Here is a 15,783-nt window from a genome sequence, read left to right as displayed (position 1 = left end):
AGATTTTAGAAAAGCTTCCACTAAAAAAGTTGAAAAAAAATCATGAAACCGAAAAAGATTCACAAATTTGAGTAAAAGCTGACGGCACCAAAGACGGTGGAAAGACCTTTTTTTAGGGAAAGACGATGGATATACCTATTTACCGCTCCTTGCGACAAATTGTGGCTCAATCACACAGAAGCGAGCGAGCTAGTGACTACCCTTAATTAGAAGGGGGTATAGGGGGTTGTACTGAAGCAGAAATGGCAGATAAAACCTAACAATTTGGAGCACACATAGCAAGAGTCGACAACTCGAACTAACTTACTATATATACTGTCACTCACAACACACGACGATTTCACAACTTTGCTGATTACAAAGAGATCACGATTACAAATGAGTTACGGTTGAGCACAGGAAATGTTACATCTTACATCTGACAAGCATTCATAAAACGGAACAGGGGGCGGAGAGAGGGCAACTTTAGTCCTTTTCATGTTTGTTATCTTTGCGCCACATATACACACCTATCAAGATAAATACACTTCCTTCCTCTCACATATTATTCTTACTTCCACAGCTTGACAGATTTGTCGTGGCTCGCGGAAGCCACCATCCCGGTTACCGGTGATTGTGCCAACGCGGTAATTATACCTTCGTGAGTTTGTACCGTCATAATTTGGTTGTTTACCATGTCCCATAGCTCCAAAGATTGCACCGATGATAAATTTTGAGTGAATTCCAGTATTTACCCCCTTACTTTGACATTTCTTACGCGAATTACCTCATTTAACAATTTTTCATCCGGATTACCCCATTAGTGATTGGTGTGCCAACTTTTAACCCTTTTAACGAATTTTATGTTGCGGATATATAGCTCCTCTACTGGTTGTTTTGCCAGACAAAGGGCCGATGGAGTTATGTCTACTAACAGTAATATCAGAGGCTGGTACTTGGGATTTTTGCCACTTTCAGAGGATAATTTACGTCTACTAATTTACAGCGCCTTTTGCCAACTTTTACCCCATTTTAAAGAGTTTTATGTTGAGGATTACCCCGTATATGATACTAAAGTACGGAAAACAATAACATCAAAATTTGTTGTTAACATGTTATATAAGCTAATAACAGGACCCAAACATTACAAGACATATCAACATAGCTTAGGCTAGCATATGGATGTTATAGGGAAATATTAGCAGCCTTCAAATTATAATTAGAAAAAAAAACCTTAACAACAAAGAAGAAATGAAGATTTCTAAAGATAGCTAATTAACTTTACTGGTAGAAAAGTACAAGGGTACACACTTCGCAAAAACAATTAGACATGCTTCAAATGAAGATAGTAAAGAGTTTGAAACTCAAATGTTTGAGCGAGTGCTATACCTGGTAGCCTCCAATCATCAAGAGGTTGGTATAACTTGGATGGAACACACAAGAATAGAACGCATTTCCATTTGAGCTGACCTCATGAATGCACTCTCCTGATGATACTGACCAAACCTTAACTTGATCCTCACTGACAGATGCCAGGTACTCCCCACTGTTATCCTAGCACAACCACTGCACGCTTATGTTATGGCCCTGAGATTATAATCAAACGCTCAAGTTTGAAGATTACTTGGCACAAACTTAATGATTGCAGTCACGGGCTTATTTAAAAGCACTGGAAAAATAGTGCGCTATAGCACCGCTAATAGCGCGCTAGCGTGAAGGAAATTGTCTTGCTAAATTAATCAGTGTACAATGTCTCGTTAATGGCACGCTATAGCATGCTATAGCATATGCCAATAGCATATTTTTAGGGGGCGACACTATTTTGTGTAGCGCGCTATTTTTTTCATTGTTTAAAGAGAGAGTGAGGAAGGGAGAGAGAGGCAGGGGATTTGAAATGTGAATGTGCAGAGGCAACAACAGAAGAAAACATTGCAAATGAACTTCTCATTGAAAGAAATGAAACGTTGCAACATTGATGCATCTGTGCTCAAAACAGACCTGCAAGGTGTACTTTTTGGTATGTGTGTCAACGTCAAATATAGAGACAACATTTCCTGTAGTAGCTGCGAGTAATTGTCCAGTGCTAGGTTGGAAACGAACGAGAGGACCGTCCTGTCCAAAGTCAGACTTACAAAACAGCAAATTATTCAATCATATTGTATAAGTTATTAAGAAGATTTTAAAGGATCAGAAAGAAGAGTGCCAACCTTCATGGCACCCAGATAGGTTAGCTGAGTCACGTTCCAGTACCAGATTTCACCATTCCTATCACAAGAACACAAAAGGTCTGTCTTCTTTGGATGAAAATCTAGTGACACAATTGGATATTTATGCCCAGAGAATGTATGATGAGAGAATCGAGTCTGCCAAACAAGAAATTGAAGTTTCAAGCAATACACAAAGTGCAAACACACAGATAATACACATATACTTCCTCCGTTCCTAAATATAAGTCTTTGTAGAGATTTCACTATGAACTACATACGGTTTAAAATGAGTGAATCGACACTCTAAAATGCATCTACATACATCCGTATGTGGTTCATAGTAGAATCTTTCCAAAGACTTAAATTTAGGAGCGGAGGGAGTATGAATTATGCTCTCTAATTCATTTTCACAATAGTCATGTTTCATATTATAATCCGAGTCATGAATAATATAGATAACTTAAATAACCTCCACAACCTTTTCCAGTACTCTTGTAGTGCTAGGTACATCGAGAATGGCGTTTTGGCTCCCGGGAGCACGCACTTCCCACATGAATAGTAAACAAAAAATATATGGTAAATGTTTTCAAAAAATTCTGAATTTTTTGTTGATGTTCCTATTAGTGTCGCAAGCATCCTTGAAAAAATTTATGCGAAACGGAGCAGCAGCTTTTCTCCGGTGAAAAAAAAAACAAATTTAGGGTGACATTTTGGGGTAACATTTGGTGTTCATTTTGTTTTTTTACACAGGACAAAATGTTTAATCTTTTTGCCTACAAATTTGTATGTAGCACTTGGATGTGACAAAGAACACATAGAATTTTTTGTTGGAATTTTTTTGGCATTTCAAAAAATATTTTTGCACGCAGGAGCGCACGCTCCCGGAGCACCAACAGATTTCCGTAAGTACATCTTAGTACTGAGAAGTCGAGTGCGTGGGCGACTCGAGCGGTGGCTAGGGTTTCAAGAGCCACCACCTACACATCTCCTCCCCCTCCTCGCCGCCACCTGAGGAGGTCGCCGGGCAAGCCCGCGCGGCCACCGGTGACGGTGAGGCAAGGCCTTCGTCGCTCCGTTCGCGGAGGTATGGATCCACAGGGCGGCGGCCCCTGCCGGTGCGACGTCACAGTTCGCGCCCTGGATGGTGTGTGCAAGGGGCTTGGGTCGGCGTCCTTGACCGAAGGGGTGGTGGGGTGTCGGCGCTTGGCGGCAGCATCGTGGAGGCCTTCTTCCTCGCCAGATCTGAAGGTTTGTTGCTCCCTCCTTCCCGCCCCTTCCCCTTTGCGCCTGTTGCCAGCGGCTTCTGCTGGATCCGGTGCTTTTGGGGATGGTGGTGTAGATCAGGGTCGGGGGAAACCCTAGGTTCGGCCCGACAGCGACGTCGGCTTCGAGTGTCGTATTCTTCTTGGAGGCGGTGTCGTGGTTCCTTTTCTTGCCACCTCTGTTTCTTCTCCCGGGTGAAAACCCAAAATCTGGCTTGGTTGGGCAGCGGTGGCGCCATGCGTGTCATCCCCTCCATGGAGGTGTTGCCTGGGGAGCTATGGATTCGGGTGTGGGTTGTTGAAGGTAGGGTTTTGGCCGGCAGCTGGTTCCTGCGGGTGTAGTGCTGAGGTGTTATCCCGCTGCCCTGTTGTCCGCCTCTCTGCTGCTATCAGGCGCTCTAGGTCCGGGTCAGTGTGTCCGGCATGGTGAGCTGTCTTCGTCACGAAGGTCAAGATCTGTGGGTGCCCTGGATTTTGAGTTTGGCTCTCTCTAGCACTCGGTGAGCATCTCCCAAGTCCGACGGTGAGCGTTGTGAGGGTTGTGACCCTCTTCGGTGGTGGAGGGAGGTGCTGCGTTCAACCTTTTCAGTGTTCATCCTTGTTCTTGCCGTCCATTCAGTTCAAGTTGTCCCAGCGGTGCTTCTACTGCTCTTTGTCCTTGGCGCTTGAGAGTTGTGGTCATTTGCTTCTGCTAGTTGTGCTTTATCTCTGTATCTCTAGTTACTAGCTTTGCGATGTGTTGTAAGTTGTGGAGAGTGCCTTTCGGGCGTTTCCTGATGTTTCTTTTCATGTCATTTGTATTATGTTTCATGTAATCTTGGCCGGTTAATGGCTTTGTTAATTCAAAGTCGGGTTAGGTCCGAGCCTACTTCAGGCTCGGGCTGAGCCTTTTCTGTAATGAGGCATAAAAGAAATAGGCCCCCCTAAATAATATTTGGTCAGCATACCATTGAGTGCATGTTGCGCAAACTTTGGCAAAACTCAGGGGAAGTAGATTTGAGCAGTAAAAATTTAAACTAGACAATAGTTTTCCAATTTATTGATTACTTGAGTAAAAGATAAGCATGAACTACGCCGAACACATGAAGCTTGGTGCCGAGGCTTATTTGTTGTATCGTTTGGTCTGGGTTACGATACACATATCTGCCTAGCCTGTTTTTCCAAAAAAGAAAAATCACTGACATGTACCAACAAGGTATGGTTGTGGGCGTGCCGCGTGGGCCTTGCCACTAGGCTAGCTGCATTCAATAGATATACCAATGTGGTTGGGACGTTCGGTTCGGTTCATATATTAAAAAAAAATACTTTCAGGTTTTATTCACAAATTTGAACCAAAATTTTGAACTTCCAGAAAGCTAAGCATAACTTACATCTGTGGCATTCCATAGCTTAATTGTTTTGTCAAAAGCTGATGTTGCCATCTGTGTAGAGTTAGGTCTGAAACAGACATCAGTGATAAGGTAAGCATGCTCTTCTGGTAAATGATGTGTCTGGAAAGTGTCCATGTTCCAAACTACAGCCTGGGAACAGAAATCAAATGAGGCACCATATATACTCATAAACACCAAAGGTGCAGAAGTTCCAATCTTAAGAGAAAAAAGGTTCACACAGCATGGCAGTTAATCTTACTCGTACCTTGTTTTCATGTCCAGCAGTTGCCAAGATCTTGCCGTCGGAAGAGAAGTTGCAGCAGACTAACTTCCTGCTGCTTGCTGGTCGCCAGCAGTTAACCTCACTGAAGGTGAAAACTAAGCGAAAAAGGGCGAGTTACATACACGATGGTGTTGGCAAAATACTGGAGAACATCAGAAACACTACTACCATTTGAAGCCGCCGGATCAGGCTCTGACAGGCTTATTTTAAGTTGAGTAAAAATGCCCTTTACATCTTCGAGATCATCCTGGTAGACACAAGAATCACCTTACATATCTTTCCCACGTATAATGGCCGTAAGTTACATCGAGCAAAGCGTGAGAGTGAGCTACCGTTTGATTTGAAGAGGATGCGAGTCCAGTTCCATCCACCATACATCATTGAATTTCTTGGAACATGGCGCATATTGTCAGCCATTTCAGAGTCCTTCAGGTGTATCTGTGGAGATAATAAGAAATTAAACATAGGTACATAGTGCCAAGCAAATATTCCCTCCCACGACGCTTATTTTGAAAAAGAGGGAGTATATAATAACTTTGGGTACATCAGAAAGAAGCTGATTTCAAGCCTGATTACTAGGGATATTAGTTGCAGTAGCCACGGACGCCGACGAGCCCCGCCCCGACCATGCACCGGAGGTGGATCCGAAAGGACAGGTCTCCGGCAGCGAGGAGGAGGAAGAAGAAAGGACGGAGCCGGTAAGAGGAGAGGGAGCCGGCGGGGCGAGCTGGTGTGGTGTGAGTCAGTGAGAGGGACGGGGCCGTCGGGCTGATGGTTGTTAATTAATTAAGGATAATCCTGCTTTCCCCTTATAACCACCGACGGCCGCTCGACGTTTTGGCTGGTTTGCCTTTGGCGTGCTGTGGGATCATGACTTCACTTTCTCCGTCTCGGTGTATAGGACGGGCGTGTAGTTTTAGATCATCAATTTAATTAACTAAATAGGTGATATATTTTCCATCACATACAATACATAATTAGCTAGCTAAATTGTCAACCTAGTACTCCTATACACCCACATGGACATTTTTTATTTGTTTTTGCAGAAGATCAAACAATATGTTCATCACAAACTAAAATAAGTCACGGAACACAATCAAAATTAAGTTGTGGAATACCTCAAAAATAGTTGTTGAACACGATCAAACGAACATCATATGCATGTGACATTGCAAAAAAAGTACGACTCCCTCCGGAAAAGAAAGGACAACTTGCGAAACAAATATTAGTCCATTTCCTCATTGCTAAAACCGACTTATAAATAATTCCTTCTGAAGCTGTAATATAACACTATCCCTTTTAGTGATTAAATTATCAGCTTGACATCTCAACCTGACGGATTGCACACTTCAAAACCTGACAAACTGGAGCATGCATACCAATAGTTGCTAGCAGCAGCGTACCAATTTTATGCAGAAGATCAAACACGAACAGCAGCAGTAACTCAGAACTAACTTACCATATACTGTTGCTCGCAAGACCCACAGATTTCACAACCAACCGACAGAGGCTAATTGCAATGAGTCCTTCCAGTTAAGCACCGGAATGTTACATTTCTTCTTTCCTGTCTTTACGCTACATACACACCACCTATCAAGATACATACAGTTCCTTCCGCAGGCTCGCCGCAATCAGCCCTAAACAGCTCGACCGCGGCAGGCAACCAGCCAAGCTACTCTTTCCTTATTCGCCTTGATGGAGGTACAACACAATCGATAACAACTCATTCTATGCCTCGACTGATGGAATATCAATTTATCTGGAGAAGAAGAAAAACTATCTAGGCGCATCGGCTTTATTATTATTATTGTTACTTCCACAACTTGACGGAGTTGTCATGGCTCGCAGAAGCCACCATACCGGTTACCGGTGATTGTGCCAACGACGCAATCAGACCATCGTGAGCCGGCACCGTCATGCTTTGGTTCTTTACCATGTTCCATAGCTCCAAGGACTGCACCGACAAAAATGCCGACGATAAATTTTTAGTGACTATAAAACACAAAACAGTCACATCAGAGTTTGAGTAGCATATGAGGGAGTAGGAAATTACTAGCAATCTTATGTTAGAGTAATTCCTTGTCAGCCGAGAAGAACGAAAATGACTAAAGATGTTCATTGGCAAAAATAATACAAGGGTGCACACTTCACAAAACCATTGGACATAATCCTAACGCAGAATATTAAAATTTAAAACTCAATGGAAGAGCAAGTACTACCTGGTAGCCTCCAATCACCAAGAGATTGGTATAACTTGGGTGGAACACACAAGAATGGAACTTATTTCCATTTGAGCTGACCTCATGAATGCACTCTCCTGATGATACTGACCACACCTTAACTAGATCCTGGCTGACAGACGCAAGGTACTCCCCAGTGTTGTCCCAGCACACTGACTGCACGTCTGTGTTATGGCCCTGAGATTATAATCAACGCTTAAGTTTCATGATTACTTGGTACAATCTGATTGATTACAAGCACAGCCACATTAAAAAAAACTCCCAATGACGAGGGATTTGGAATGTGCATTTGCGGAGGCAATAACAGAAAACATTGCAGATAAACTTCTCATGAAAGAGATGAAACAGTGCAACATCGATGCGTTTGTGTTGAAAAACAGACCTGCAGGGTGTACTTTTTGGTATGTGTTTCAACATCAAATATGGAGACAACACTTTCACTAGCAGCTGCGAGAAACTGTCCGGTGCTAGGTTGGAAACGAATTTGAGCAGTACCACCCTGTCCAAAAAACAGTAGTCAGACTTACAAAAAGACAGATTATTCAATCATATATTTTTTGTTCATTATATAAGTTATTAAGAAGATTTTCAGGGGACCTAAAGAAGAGTACCAACCTTTATGACACGAATACAGGAATGCTGAGTCACGTTCCAGTATCGGATTTCACCATTGCCATCACAAGAGCACAAAAGTTCCGTCTTCTTTGGATGAAAATCTAGTGACGTAACACTATAATTATGCCCGGCGAATGTATGCTGCGAGAATGCAGGCTGCCAAACAAGAAATTCAAGTTTCAGGCAATATACAAAATGCAAACATATGTACATACAGCTAGTTCAAAATTCAGGGGTCTGATGGTAGCACACTTAAACAATCATCACATAGTGGATGCATTCACCTCCGATAGTACATTTGTATTATGCTCTAATTTATTTTCACAATTGTCATGTCTCGTATTATAATCTGAGTAACGAATTATACGGATAACTGAAATAACTTCCACCACCGTTTCCCGTACTCTAGTAGTAAGCACAGATCAGTACTTAGACACACTGTGCTTGAGCATATTGTGGCTTATGTTGCTATACAAGGCAGTGAGGCATAGCAAAACAGCACCCCTGAGCAATAGTTTGTCAGCATGCCATGGAGTGCAATATTGGGCAACATTTGGCGAAACTCACTGGAAATCGGATTTTGGTAGTAAAAATTTAAACTGGACAAACTTCTTCTGTTTTCTTGAATGGTTTCTAAAAAGGAAAAGCACAAACTATGCCAAACACATGAGCAGCTTGGTGCTGTTGCTTGTTTGTTGTATCGCTTGGTCAGGAATCCCGTGACCGTATCTGCCTAGCCTTGTTTTCTAAAAGAAACACTGAAATGTTGGTATCACAGCTTAAAAGCGTGAAAATAGAACATGCCTTGCATGAGAGTCGAACACGGTATCTACTGGTTGTGTGTGGGGGGTCTTGCCACTAGGCTAGCTGCATTGAATAGATACCTACCAGTATGGTTGGATCCCGTTCATACGAAAAAATTAGAACAACTTTTGAGTTTGATTCACAAAATTCGAACCAAAATTTATGAATTTCCAGAAAACTCAGTCTTGTTCTAACAGATATTTTTTGCTGGCACATACATAAACTGATAAGCCTAACTTACATCTGCAATGTTCCATAGTTTAACTGTTCTGTCAAAAGATGAAGTTGCCAGCTGTGTAGAGTTAGGTCTGAAACGGACATCAGTGATAATGAGACTATGCTCTTCTGGTAAATACTGTGTCTGGAAAGTCTCCATATTCCAAAGTACAGCCTGAGAGAACAAAAATCAAGTAAGGAAGCACACCCATAAACACCAAAGGCAAGCAGGTTCCACTCTTCATAGAAAAAGGCTCATTTATAGCATGGCAGTTACTCGTACCTTTTTTTCATGTCCAGCACTTGCCAAGATCTTGCCGTCAGAAGAAAAATTGCAGCAGACTATCTTGCTGTTGCTTGTTCGCCAACAGTTAACCTCACTGAATGTAAAACCTAAACAAAAAAGGGTATGTTATGTATGTGATGTTTGCAAATACTAAAAACATCATAAGTGCTACCTTTTGAAGCAGGTGGATTAGGTTCTGTTGGGCTTTTAAGTGCAGCAAAAATATCCCTTGCATCTCCCTCGTCATTGGACAAGAAAGATTCAACATTGTCATCCAATGAGCCAACATCACCAAAAGGTTCAAGATCATCCTGTTACATAAAACAATAACCTTACATATCTAACTGGCGTAGAATGGCTGTAAGACAAATCCAGCACAACATATTAGATGAGAAAAGGTAAATGAGCTACCATTTGATTTGAAGAGGATGCGAGCCCAGTTCCATCCGCACCATACATCATTAAATTTTTTGGAACATGGCGCATATTGCCAGCTACTGCAAGCCCTTCAGGTGTATGTGTGGATGGAGTTGACGGTGGAGAGTTGGCTGAAGGGCCCACCGTATTTCCTGTTCCAGTACTATTTGCTGGGCCTGACGATGTCGCTTGCTTTCTTTTTCTGTTGTTCTGGAGATAAACAATTAAACATAGTTACATAACACCAAGCAGATATAATATAAGATAACCATGACTACATCACAAAGAAGCAAATTTAAGCATTCAGATATCTTTTCATGGAAAATCAGTCCACTAGTCAGCATTAATTAGTTCAAATAGCTGAAACAAAAAAATACAAGGAAAATACATTTGAGGTTAACAACATGTTGAGCACATGAAATGTTATGGATATGGATACTTGGGATGTTAATTGCAGTAGCCGCCAGTTAGTTCGAAATAGTAGGACAAAATCTCTACTCTCTACTTTCTCTACTCCTATAAAAATCTGAGTTGGTGATGATGGTGTGCCTGCCATCTTTCAACAGTAGCCGTCAAATCTAGATCTGACGCATACAAAGCAAACTGCTGCAGTTTTGCAAAAAGATGCCCGACACTTGTTTTCATATTTACAAACAACTCCTTGTCTCTCACAATCAGCCCTATCTCTTCCCCACCACATCCAGAAGGCCACGGAACAATCTGTTGTGATGGCCGCTGCCGGCGCCATCCACCCCCAATCTTGCTGTTCCATGCAATGCACGGGCATCTTACTAGTTTCTTTTTCCTATAAAAGACTCAGTTGGTGATGATGGTGTGTCTACCATCCCGTCATTTCTGACCATCAGATCTGCATCTAATGACTGTGAGGTAAGTTGTGGCATTTTCGCAACAATACCCCACTTCTCTGCTCCAATTTGCAGAAAACCCCTTAGTATCTTGAAACCAACCACATCCCTTCCTCACCTCATCAAAACAGCCCAAGGAATATATTTTGAGTGAAACGTAATAAATTTTTAGTGATACATATATACCAAAACTAGAGTGTTTTTCTTTCAAGTTTGTGGACATGAATTATTCTACTTTGGATCCGTTGCAATGCACTGGCACGTTGCTCGTAAAGAAACAAAATCGAAGGTCAATAACTTGTCAGGAAATCACCCCACACATGTGCGCCCAAAAGAGGAGGACGGGGGATGGGGTGGGGATGGGGAGAGGGGGAGCGGAGACAAACATGAAATTTGAAACTTTTAATGCCATGGAGTTTACTTAGATTTGTTTCAATGGAATAACTAAGTCGACAAATTCCATAGTCATCTCCATATAGATTTTTCGTGATTGTACTCCCTCCAGGCATTATTTCCAAGAGAACTATTCCCAAGGAAACCAACAAAGAAAAACAATACTGTGCCAAGTGTCTTTTCCTGGGTTGGGCATGATGTCAATACCTGTTGCATTTGCTGCTGATTTAGCTGCTGCTGTTGCTGATTCTGCTGCTGCTGTTGCTGCTGCTGAAGATGTTCCTGTGATTGCTGAGAAGATGTTTGCTGCATCTGGATAACTTTCTGCCATAGTTAGATTCCAGCAGTATACAGCTAAATAAAATAACCTCTTAAGACCAAACTCCATGTAAGGAATAGAAACTTCCAGAATAGACAAACCTTCATGAGATATTCTTGGTCTGCTCTAATTTTTGGTGAACTTGATTGCATTGGGGAACTAATGCAGCCATCAGTCCCAGCAGGTTGTCCGTCTTTACCATTCATGCCACCCCTGGTCAATGTCGTAAATCTGCGGGGGTCCATATCCCCATAATTAGTTGAGTTGTTAAGGTTCCCTTGTACTTGAGCCTGTGCTAAGAGTTGCTGTTGCTGTTGTGGTGACATAAGTTGGAACTGTGACTGTGTTGAAAGAAATGGCTTCTGCATTTGGGCACCTATATTTGGCCGAAGTTGGTCTATTCCCTGTAAGATGGTAATTAGATTCAAGAACATAGTATATGGGAGGCAATAAATATTTGTAGAACTTACAGTTAATGGCCAGCCCTTCAAGGGTAGACCACTCACTCCTTGGTTCAGTCCTGTTGACAGGAAAAGACACCTCACCACAAAAGCAGAATGAACAAAACGAGAGAACGATAATTTTCATCTTGAGAACATTTGCTAAGTAATATATCACGTTATATCCAGGAGATAGTCCCACCGACTAAAAAACCTCAGAAAAACAAATTTAGTATGGCTTTAATATTCATTAGCCTCTAACTTTATAAAGCTATTGCACAAATTTACTCATGCTACACAAAGATAAAAGGAAAGTTAATTAAGAGGGTTATTGGAAGTCCATCTACGCCATCATACAATAAGCGTAATAGGTTACCTATCATTCAAAATGGTGTTTATCAGGATAGAAACAAGAGATGGTAACGATGCACTTTGAAGCATAAAAATTGCATAAGCTTTCATCTAGAAATTTGGTTCCCGCAATTCTATGACAAAAAGACAGGAAAGACAGCAAGTTTGACACAGCAATGCATTTCTTGCCAATTGCTGACTCTAAAAAGGAAATCAAGGAAAGCTACCTGCACCACCTAATCCAGGTTTTTGCTGAATTATTCCCTGTCCGTATAAGGAAGATGGATCCATGGGCATAGATCTTTGGGCTACACCCATGTTGCCTTCACTCTTAATGTCCTGTTAGAAATCAGAGTATTCATTTCAGTGACTAATGGAAGAAACTGTGAACTAAAATAAAACAAGAAGCGGTGCTGTAACCCACAATTGTTTGTTGATTCCGAGCCTGAATCTGTTGCAGCGTAGTAGATACATTTCCAGGATTTCCAGGAACTAATTGCCTGTTTCCAAAAAAAAAAATGTTTTAGTGAGAATAACAATAACACACAAATACATAATCTGTCTTCTCTTTTTGAAAAATCTATCAAAAAATTGGGCTGAGATCTGGAGGATCACCCTGTATGGTTTGTTGCAGCCGACTTAAGAAGAGCCATCCTACTAGCATCGATAAGCTGCGATCCTTCGGAGTCCATTGGATGAGGGTGCTTCAAGCGCTCTTCGTACATCTTAGCAGCTAAAACACTAGCTGTCGATGGCCCCAGAATGGCATCGGAGTTTAGGCCATTTATTGGACCGTTAAGCGAAGGGTGGCCTGAATTAGTTCGCTGCATTTGAGCATGCCTTTGTTGGATGAGTTGTAATTGTTGCATCTGCATCTGCTGCTGGTGCTCTCTCGCTTTTATTTGTTGTGCCTGTATTCAAAGAAATATAGATGGCGTAAGGATGTCCTATCAAAATATGAACTCATGCATGGTGAGTGACTACGCAAATTGGCAATTCCCAATCTACCTCTAGGTAAGCTGCTGCAACCTCCGAATGTTTCTCATTTGTCCTTGCAATAAATATATCCCAAAAGACAGACCACCACTCAAAGAGAAAGCCCCCAGGAGCATCAATTGCTGCATGACAAGTCAAAATGAACCACAGTGGTATTTGGATGAGTCTCCTCTACATCTATAAAATAATAATAATAATAATAATAACAACAATATAATTAATAAAATGAATGACTACCACATGCATAAGGTGTTGGAAGGTATTAAAACGGCACACAGGGTACTAAAACAGCAACAGTTTCTGTTTCACACCATTTCCTAAGGATATGACTAAAATGGCAATATTCTGTTTCACACCATTTCCTAAGGATATGAGTTCAATTCCCATGTATGGCATTGTGTGCCTGTCCAGTATGCTCATGTTACTAATTTTACCTTGCATGTGTGGTGCTGTTTTCCACTCTAGTTCTCTTTCCAGAGTGCCACTAGCCATGTGGTAGATAGGCGCCTTTAGGATACGTTGATTACTACTGTTCATATCATGATATAAACTAATGTAGATTCTAGAAGCTGTGCGCAACCAATTCTGCTATACAACTACAGTACCATTCAAAATAGGTATGCACCCCATGGCAATGAAACTCTAAACCGTTATTACTTGAGAAACTAACAGGTCAAACTGTACATTCTTAATTTCTATTTATAGGTTGTTTACTTCTTTAGTAGCATTCAATAGAATGCATGACTGACATGTGACAACTCTCAACAGCTTGTGAAAAGATGCATCGTCAACTCATCTATATAATATATCTGAAGAACTCACACGTATAATTAACCCTACTAGACATAGTAAATCTATCTGAATCCTCAACCCAATTTAAGCAAAACAGAACACATTGACATGATCCAAATCATCACTATGAGAAATAACAGCGAATTGACAACTAGGCAGTAGCCTAGTGCCAAGGTTCACAGTGGTGCACCCTGCGTCCAGAGTTCGAATCCCGTCCGGAACGAATTTCTGACACCTCACTCGGGTGGGCTTCTTCTATAAAAATATGTCCAGGGTGCTATTGCCCATGGATCTCTTTTTTTGGAAATAACAGCCATCAAGAAACTCATTACTGTATGGTAATGATATCCCAAGATAATTCACATTTGCTGTATGAACAAGACCACAAAAGATCTATTCAGTTCTGCTTTGCATGCATGCACAGCACAGCACAGCACATCCATACAATACATTCATGTACTCCCAACAAAAGACGCTAACAGCCAAGTAACTGAAATACTCCCAACAAACCAGATCAACACAAGAGTTAATTAAGCCACCGAGCGCAGGTATAATAAATTGTAGCCTTGATCAAGTAAGATAAGTAAAAGCATGCAAACAACATCCAGAACACAAATGCACCACAATTACCGCCGTCCTCGTGATAATGATAGTTACTGAAGACTACTTACACAGCTCAGGGAATGACTCCCCCAAAAGCCATGCGCCCAGCGTGACCTCAAAGATCTCAAACCTCTCTTGAAATTTGAAAATATATTCCACCTCATTCAGCTCGAACTCTCAAAATTCCACCCCGTGTACCCAGCAACCGTGCCGAATTTCACCCCAAAACTCTGCAAAGCCACCTTCAAGGCCTTGAACTCCCTGCCCTGATTTGGCACAAAACTGCCCGCTGGGTCAATTAAGATGACGAATTCCCAGCCCTACTACTTAGCTAGCACGAACCCACCATTACACTCGAATTCCCAGAGCAACCTAAGCTGAGAACAATGGGAAAGTGGCAAACCACTCCACATTCCGAATTCCCGTCCCCACCTACAGGCGCACGCCCCTCACAAACCAACCTAACCCCGGAAAAACAGCACAGGGACTCAGACAGCTAAGCGGCAGCTGGGGATGGATGCTCACCAACTGGGTCAGCAGCGACCTTGCCCTCCGCCATGAACGCCTTGGCGGTCGTCTGCAGGTTCCGCTTGAGCAAGTAGTCGTAGATATACACATCGAGCCTGCACCGCCACCACCAGCAAAAAATTAGCCAAAAACAGAGCAGCGAAAAACCCACCCCCAAACAACACATCGAGGGAGCGAGGGAGGAAGGAAGCAGCTCGCTCACATCTTATCCGCTTCCCAATTGCTCTGCGCCATTCTGAAGAGCCAAAACAGCGGAAATCAGTCGGGGAGGCGGCCGAATCGGGCGCGAATTCGCGGGGAACGAAGGGATCAGAGGCCACATTACCGGCTGGGGGCGGTCCCGCGGCCCGGGGCCCCGGAAATCCCGCGGAAATCGAGCGAGGGGGCGGCCGGCGGGAGCGCCGGGAATGCTCGATCGGCCGCGGCGCGCTGGCGGGGAGGCGCGCCGAATTCGGGCGGGCGGGTGCGGGCGCGCGCCCCGAGCGCTGGAGAGCGGGCGGGCGAGCGAGCTCCTGGGTGGCTGGGCTCGGGTAGCACCACCGCCTCGGAGGAAGAGAGGAGTAGAGTAGATGGGACAGGGGAGGGAGACAGGGAGCGAGGGAGGGGGGGGGGGGGGGGGGGGGGGAGGGGGGGGGGGGTGGGGTTTGATCCGCGGCTCGGAATCGTGAGCCGGGTTCAGGAAGGTTCGGATGACAGGCGGGCGCCGCAGTGCTTTTTGCAGAACCGCGCCCCAGGAACCTGCTATTTTGGTAGAGTGGCATTCTAGTCTGGCTTGCTGCCAGTGGTAGAAGTAGAACACTAGGATATTATGACAAA

At 43.1% G+C, this 15,783-nt stretch overlaps 2 protein-coding genes across 3 annotated transcripts; both read right to left on the bottom strand.

Moving 5' to 3' along the window:
* Positions 1-323: 323 nt before the first annotated feature.
* On the bottom strand, positions 324-6,402 carry LOC125515393 (transcriptional corepressor LEUNIG_HOMOLOG-like). Of its 2 annotated transcripts, none has more exons than XM_048680859.1 (8): positions 5,678-6,402; positions 5,434-5,539; positions 5,270-5,348; positions 5,084-5,196; positions 4,819-4,968; positions 2,187-2,342; positions 1,978-2,106; positions 324-1,566 (listed from the first exon to the last, which is right to left on the bottom strand). In XM_048680859.1, exons 2-8 carry the CDS (start codon positions 5,473-5,475, stop codon positions 1,534-1,536), a joined length of 702 nt encoding a protein of 233 aa, XP_048536816.1. In that variant the 5' UTR covers positions 5,476-5,539; positions 5,678-6,402; the 3' UTR covers positions 324-1,533. The 2 variants fall into 2 exon arrangements, with proteins under 2 accessions (XP_048536816.1, XP_048536817.1); XM_048680860.1 differs by having other exon boundaries at positions 324-1,545.
* Positions 6,403-6,541: 139 nt separating this feature from the next.
* On the bottom strand, positions 6,542-15,578 carry LOC125515392 (transcriptional corepressor LEUNIG_HOMOLOG). Its single transcript, XM_048680858.1, has 18 exons — positions 15,293-15,578; positions 15,170-15,202; positions 14,965-15,062; positions 13,057-13,166; positions 12,664-12,959; positions 12,473-12,548; positions 12,276-12,387; positions 11,728-11,777; positions 11,359-11,661; positions 11,146-11,250; positions 9,674-9,889; positions 9,435-9,573; positions 9,260-9,369; positions 9,002-9,151; positions 7,957-8,112; positions 7,724-7,840; positions 7,321-7,518; positions 6,542-7,055 (listed from the first exon to the last, which is right to left on the bottom strand). Exons 2-18 carry the CDS (start codon positions 15,199-15,201, stop codon positions 6,912-6,914), a joined length of 2,412 nt encoding a protein of 803 aa, XP_048536815.1. The 5' UTR covers position 15,202; positions 15,293-15,578; the 3' UTR covers positions 6,542-6,911.
* Positions 15,579-15,783: the final 205 nt, after the last annotated feature.

This window comes from Triticum urartu, chromosome 6 (assembly GCF_003073215.2).
Source record: "Triticum urartu cultivar G1812 chromosome 6, Tu2.1, whole genome shotgun sequence".
Lineage (NCBI taxonomy): Eukaryota > Viridiplantae > Streptophyta > Magnoliopsida > Poales > Poaceae > Triticum > Triticum urartu.
Note: the sequence above shows the minus strand (reverse complement) of the source record. Positions and strands in the feature narration are given on the sequence as shown.